General features: G+C 36.8%; 2 protein-coding genes across 2 annotated transcripts; both read right to left on the reverse strand.

The window, feature by feature from the left end:
- Positions 1-2,064: 2,064 nt before the first annotated feature.
- Positions 2,065-3,168, reverse strand: LOC115231117 (39S ribosomal protein L40, mitochondrial-like). Its single transcript, XM_029801202.1, has 2 exons — positions 3,097-3,168; positions 2,065-2,591 (listed from the first exon to the last, which is right to left on the reverse strand). The coding sequence occupies exons 1-2, from the start codon at positions 3,166-3,168 to the stop codon at positions 2,097-2,099; spliced, it is 567 nt and encodes a 188-aa protein (XP_029657062.1). The 3' UTR covers positions 2,065-2,096.
- An 83-nt stretch (positions 3,169-3,251) lies between these two features.
- Positions 3,252-5,467, reverse strand: LOC115231118 (chromatin-remodeling ATPase INO80-like). Its single transcript, XM_036499953.1, is given in 6 exon segments — positions 3,252-3,772; positions 4,058-4,223; positions 4,654-4,881; positions 4,884-5,207; positions 5,209-5,325; positions 5,357-5,467. Coding segments are annotated over 6 exon segments (1,467 nt in total).
- Between the last annotated feature and the right edge of the window lie 1,768 nt (positions 5,468-7,235).

Here is a 7,235-nt window from a genome sequence, read left to right on the forward strand (position 1 = left end):
TGCTTTGTATGCTATCATAATGAATATGTGAACATGACACCTAAAAAAGTCCTTAAAAATTAGTTTTGTTCTAATTATTGCTGAAATTATTAATGACTGGAGAAATTATATTTTGGTATTTTAGCAAGTGGCTGTGGTTCGATATATTATAGAAGATGAGCATAATGACTGGAGAACAGGAATATAAAATCATTTATTATAAAGAGGTTTATTTTCGTTTCGGAGCCGATAATTTATAAGGTGTTAAACAAAAACGACACCGAATGTTTTAAAAATCAAAAAAGATGAAATTAAAACAAATATACCAGTGGCCTTCTTCGTGATAACCATTGTATTTCTGTATGTAGCAACAAATTCTTATAACTTGCTCACATTTCATCGCATAAAGAATTAAAAATTATAGAATTCTTGGATCGAGTTTTTATATAATGGATCATTTTTATGACATCATTCAAAACTGATTTCAAAGCAGGCGGGAGAGTTTTCAAAACCAATACTTTACGATGTAAAAAACAATTTGTAGAAAGTATTTGATCATTCTGTGCTTTTAACAAAAAAATCTGAATTTAATTATATAAAAAACAAAGTAATAAATAATGCCTTGCAGAAAAGAAATTGTAAATAATCGTTTCTGTCTTTTCAGTACAAATATACATAAATAAGCAATTATGCAATTCTCACTACGTCAGTTGATTCGTCAATTTGCAAAGAATATAAATTGTTTTCCATTATAGATACCACTTGTTCTTCAATATCAAATTTAAATTGTACTAATTCTTTGACAAATAATATTGTCAGATAAGTCAATTGTAATATTTTTTTTTCAAATTCCTCACCAAACATTGTTCGAACTATTAATTTACATACTGGAAAGATAAGATTTTCGGCAATCGTATAGGTTTAATTTTCTTAACAAACATTTCATTTTCTTAGCAAACAATTCCAATACTAGATAATTGTACCTACTCTAGATATGTTTATATAATTATTAACAGTACCTATGCTTTTGGATTAATTTTTTAAAATAATCAATTGAATAATCTTTATATTCCGGTGCTTAAATGAAAAATATTTTCTAAGTTTAGATAGAACCATTGATTCATTCGACAACACCTCCATACAAATTAAGCATTGTGGTAAACTATTCCCAGTGCCACAACAGTCAAAACCCATAGATAAAAAAGATGATTTGTAATGACTAATAGTTTGTTAGCAACGCTATTATAATTGTTTTATAATAAAAAATTTTCAAATCAAAAATTAAATAAATATACATCTTCACGCGGCGCATTTTAAATCGTCTCACGGCACAAAAAATTTTATAAATGTTAATTCGGATCTATTTAATATTGATTTGACGTATTAATTCATTCTTTTTCTTTTGGAGCCATTCCTTAGCTCTCTAGCTGCAATCTCTTGTCGACCATCACCAATCTGATTCTCACTCCAGGATTGTTGTTCCATGGGCACGATTTCGTCGTCCTCAAATTGTTGTAGAGATTTTTGTTGTAGAAATGAATGACTCACTAACATTACTCTCTTGAAAGTTCATCCCTGTCGGTGCTCCACTAACATGCTTTCAAGAGTTTTCTTTAGTACAATAGATTGAATATATGCCCTCGGAATAGTATCCACACCTAAAAATCCATATATGATTGTAGAATTTACTCACAATTCCCTCCCAAGTCATAACAATAGGGACAATTTTAACTTTCGCTTTGTATATTTGGGACAACTCTCCAGCGAGAAGGTCGTATTTATGAAGTTTTTCAACCTCAACCACCTTCAGCATCTCCTGAGAAGTGATTCGACCTCTACTAAGTAATCTCCCTTGTTCTTTTATCGAAAACAAATATGTCCGGCTTGTTATGTTGTACTTTGATGTCTGTCATCAGCGTCGTATCGACTCTGATCTCAACATTCTCAGTTGTTACTATTGATTGGACTGAGTGAGTCTTCAGTTTCTTTGAATATGTGATTCCATATTTACGACACAGATTTAAATGGAGACATCTCACCACCCGGCACAAAAATATTTTACAATTGTTTTAATAGTGACATAAATAATGGAAACAGTGATTAAATAATATTTATAATCAATCGTCAATAAACAGATTTGTCGTTTCAATGTATTCCCCGTCCAAGGGAGAGTAGTCCCTTATTTGGGGAGTGATTGATGGACCATCCACACTCAGAGGAATCAAACTCTTGTCAATCTTTAACGCATTCTTATACAGCCACTCACAAGTTTTGCTCAGTTCTATCAATGCCTCTTTCTCACACTTGACTGCTCTTTGAAAGGCATCCCTTTGTTCTTTTTTGTCACGTCTTCTTAATTTTGAATAGACTATTGTTTCGAATTGCAACTCGTCTGGGTCAGGAGAACAATCCGTGAGTCGCTTTCGGAGGGGGATCTCGGATATAAGTTTAAGGTCAGGCTGTTCTTCAATTATTGGTTTTAGTTGGTTAGTGACACGAGAAAGACGGCGGATTTCTCTGTCCAATTTCTTACGTGTCCGAATGTCTCGTTCTCGCTGGATTTCAGGGTCAAGACGTTTCTTTTTTTTGATAGGCTCAGAACTGGGATATTTCTTAATAAATCAACCAAAAAATTAGTGAAAACGACATTTTCTTGCTACTTGTTAGATGGACAGTCCTGGAAAGCTTGAAGAGACTGTCCAGCATTGACACCACTTAAATAATTTAATTTCAAATTAATTTAAAGAATTAATTTTTTAAATTAAACTATATAACATATATTCAAAAATAATCTAATAAAAACAGTGGGATTTATTCCTAGTAATAATCAAAATCTCGATTTATCTACACATGAGTGTACATTACAACTCTGCAGAGCCGCACTACAAAACCATCATCTTGCAGCAATTTTGTCTTAACGTTTTTACTTCCAGGAGGTCGTCCACGTTTTTTAACAACTGGCTCTTGAATGACAGGGGTAGGCTTCTCCGATGCTTCAAGCGTCTTCTTATTCTTACTTCCTGCTGGTCTGCCTCGACGACGAGCTACAATGATGTGAGAGTACAAACTGAAAGTGCAGTCTAACACGTCGGGCTACGATGAGTATATAAAGACAACCGAATTGGAAATGTCGAGGTAGGCTGCATCAAGTTGGGTGGAGACCCCTCCACTGGTTTCGTCCAATAGCATCTTGAGGACTTCATTGGGGTTGAATGTCTGGTCCTCGGCAATGTACTGCCCTCCACTGACTACTGCCTTTTGAATCTATCGGATTAAGAGGGTTCATAAACTTCGCTTTTTTCCCGAGCTCTCTGCATAATTCTGTCCTCAATTGTATCCTTACAAATGAGTCTGTAGACTGTGACTTGCTTGGTTTGTCCCAGCCGGTGTGTTCTGTCCATTGCCTGCATATCCACAGTGGGATTCCAGTCAGAGTCGTAAAATATTACCTGGGAAATTAATAAATCAAATACTGTGTCTGCGGCTGTCAAATTAATGCCAATTCCCCCAGCACGTGTGCTCAGAAGGAACACAAAAACATCCTCATTGGCCTGGAAGTTTTCGACCATATCTTCTCGTTTATTGATTTGGAGTGACCCGTCTAGTCTAACATATGAAAACCCTCGTAAAGCCATGTAGTTCTATACTAAGAAGACAAACACTACCTCGAGAATTGCAATCATTCTCGTCATTTGGGAAAAGATTAATACTCGGTGGTCATCCCTCTTTAGTCTGCATAACAGTCTGTCCAGTGCGTACAACTTGCCCGAGTCACTCACCAATAAGGAGGCCACTAAATTGGTTGGGGGAGGTTAGTACGCGGGAGACGTATTTTATTCCAATAATTGGACTGTATTTGGTGGAGGAATATTTCTGTCAACCAGCGCTGTTGGTCTTTGGTGAGACAAGAACGGTTAAGTGTAGACAATGTGAGTGATTGCTCGTCAAATCGACTACTGGGACAATATATCTCTCTTGTGGAGCACATAACTTTGTCTTGACATATAAATAGACAGTCGGGATATGATATTGGTTCAGTCCTGTACTTCGGACGACCATTCTTTGACACGATTTGTACTTTTGAATAACCACAAAAGTTGTTCATATTCAGAAATGACTGATTTGAGAAATAACGGGAAGCAATTGGTTCCAACAGCATATGTTGAGTGGAAAATGTATTTCCCCACAATAGACTGTGGGCAATTTGTTTGAGGATATCCCTGGACTGGTTGTAGCAAGCAATTCTATAAAATTATGACAGAAGATTACCGAATGTCAAATTGTGATGATTTGTGAAGTGAGTACTCCAAGGGAGACAACCAGTGAAGGCCAGAAAAGAAAAAAGAAGAGTTCAGAGAAACATGAATGTGTGTGGGGTGGAATATATTGAAGAGAGGAAGAGGACGACGTGGTAATAGTAGAGGGATGTTCACGACAGGAGGAGTGAAATGTTGTGTGGTAAAAATATCCCTCTTTCCAAAAAGGTCTGGATGGTTGCAGACTTTTCGGAATTGCATGACAATGTTCATCAATTGGACTTGCTGGGAAGACCCAAACCCATGCAGCTGGTGGGGAGAGATTTGGGTCTTCATTGCCTGGTACAAGAGTCGTTGTCGTTTAGAGAGAGGACAGTGGACCATAACTTCAATCTTGGATGAGTCGGATGTGGGGTACCTTCTCAAAAAGTTCTGATTCGACGTCCTTTTTGACCCTTCTGAGCATAAACGGGTTTAAAATTGAATGTAAACGAAGAAGTTGACCTAAAATGAAGACTGTAGGACAACTCTCGTTTATTTTAGATGGCTGGTCTGCACAGCCCTCAATGTCCTTGGAGAACCAGTGGTTGAATTCGTCGTGTGAGTCGAAGAGGGCAGGCATGATGAAGTGGAGTAGTGCCCATAACTGCAGTAGAGGGGACTTGTTACCTCCTGCATTGAGTTCTGGATGGGAGTGCCTGTGAGTAGTAGTCTGTTCCTGCATTTAAGACTCATCAACGTTCTCCATCGCTGACTGAGAGTGAAGGAGAAAAATAACCTGCTCGTGCTCTTTATGGCCTGAGCCTCATCCAAAACGACGTACCACCAATTTATTCTTTGGAAGGACTTGAGATCACGAACAGCAATTTTGTAGCTGGTGATGACTACGTGGAAAGACGAGTCCTCGACATTGGCATCCTTCCATAACTGTCGTAACACTTTCCTGTCCTTAATATCCCCCCAGTAGGGAATGGTCTGAGTACTTACATTTGACACTCACTTTGAAACGTGGACAGAACTGAGTCATCTCCTTCTGCCAGTTATACAACGTCGAGGACGGGGCAATCACCAGAAATGGTCCCCAAATGCCCTTTCTCTACACATATAGTCAGAATATTAACCTCGGCCAAGTATGCAAGAAATGAAATGGTTTGTACTGTTTTACCCAATCCCATTTCATCGGCTAAAATTCCATTTATTCCCTGTTCGTGGAGGTTAGCCAACCACCTCATTCCCTACCCTTCACACCACATTATACCTTCAGTTGATAACATTTGAGAGTTCCCATAAACATGTCTGGTTGGGTTATCTCACCCTTGTCTTCTAACATGTCACTTCCCTCTCTCCATATTGAGAAGTGTACAACTCCGTCTGAGTCAACAATCTGATAGTTTCTTCTCTCCGCAACGACTTGCTTCTTTATTTTCTGCTCTACTCCTCTTTTCTCCTTCTCTTCTCATACACTCCCGATACACCCGCCTTCCCCTACACACACACTCTCGTCTTGCCCGTTCAGAGACAGTTCTCTTCTTTCTGCTCTCTCGTTTCAAATGGCACATTAACTGCCATTTTTGCAACAATTTACCTTTCTCATTTTCTCTGATTGTACAAACTCGACATTTTTAGAACGCTTCGGTCCAGTCTCCAAAGTTTCTTCCTACCAAATTATCCACTAAGGTAACCGCCCGTCTTTTCACTTGTGAATTGGCCCAAGGATCAGACGGAGAGGTCCCAAATGGGAAATCTAGAACATTCTTTAGTAAGAAAGAGTTGGTCACTTCGGGAATAAATGAAGGCCCTGAATCAATCCAGTGGTCATTTTGTAATTTCATTTTGTGTTTATTAGAATTGTTCATTTAATATAATTTTTATTATTAATTTATGTGAGATATTATTTACACAACGACTATTAATATATTTAATATAAAATGAAAAATTATATTTAAAAATTTGTCGAATCGTTTAAAATTTCACATATTTTTAATTATTTTTGCGTTTTTACTTTGTTTTTTAGATTATATTAAATTTTATATCCAGCTAGCCTCCCTGCCTAAAGACGCATGTTTACTTAGTAAAATTGTTTTAAATCTTAATTTATTATATATTTATGTTTGCAGTAAATTTAAATAAAATTTTTACTTTGTTTAGCATTTAAAGTTTTTGTAATTTGGAATTTCAACTTTTATTTCATAAATCGAATTTTTATTTACTTGGTCTGTCAGGAAACCATATAATTTTATTTCTTAAATCCATTTAATATAACCCTGAAAAAATTTCATTATAAAAATTTGGAGTTGGGGACTTAAACTTTCGCAGAACTTCTTATGGAGTTACAATAGATGCCAGAGGCTCTTATGGAAATCATATCGATACCCAAAGGAAGAGAGCCATTAAAATCCTACGAAGCCTGATCAGATTTCATCTGAGTCCAAAAACGTACATCTACATATACAAGACATGTGTACAATCGATCTCACTTACGGGTTTGAGGGCTGGTATGACACAGGTGAGAGGGTTTGTCTAATCAACAAACTCGAGAAAAGAGGCGTTACGCCATTAAGTTGGCCTACGGTCTCGATCTCAAAAAAAATTGAATAACTCTTATGAATCTTACGTCCCCAAAATACAGTCCGTCCTGGAGAAGGCGCGGTTGTTTTGTAGTGGACGTCAGATATCTAAAGTGTCTATCAGGGAAATATGCTGCTCCGGTGCCTCATTCTTTTTAAAATTTTCCGTCGTCGATAATGGCTAGTTTTTCCTGTCTTCCTAACTAGTAAAATAAATAAATTGTCATTGTCATTATAAAATTTTTCAATTTTAAAAATACACCTTTTAACTAATCCCTGCTTAACAGCACTTTGAGAAATGATTATCTAAACACTCATTATTTTAAACAAAAGCTTCCCATTTCAGAAGAGACGCAAAGCAGGTCATTTACAGAGGACCAGTTTTAGTGTTCGATATGTATTTTTTGGAGATCACGTATCTTTAAACGTGACT

The sequence above is a fragment of the Octopus sinensis genome, unplaced genomic scaffold (genome assembly GCF_006345805.1).
Source record: "Octopus sinensis unplaced genomic scaffold, ASM634580v1 Contig17467, whole genome shotgun sequence".
Lineage (NCBI taxonomy): Eukaryota > Metazoa > Mollusca > Cephalopoda > Octopoda > Octopodidae > Octopus > Octopus sinensis.

What these genes read in the sequence shown, in the direction of transcription:
- LOC115231117 (XM_029801202.1), bottom strand. Translation starts at nt 3,168, where the DNA reads ATGCTATTGGACGAAACCAGTGGAGGGGTCTCCACCCAACTTGATGCA. An exon ending in ACCTCGACATTTCCAATTCG is followed by an intron (nt 2,592 to 3,096) that starts GTTGTCTTTATA and finishes TGATTTATTAAG; the next exon opens with AAATATCCCAGTTCTGAGCC.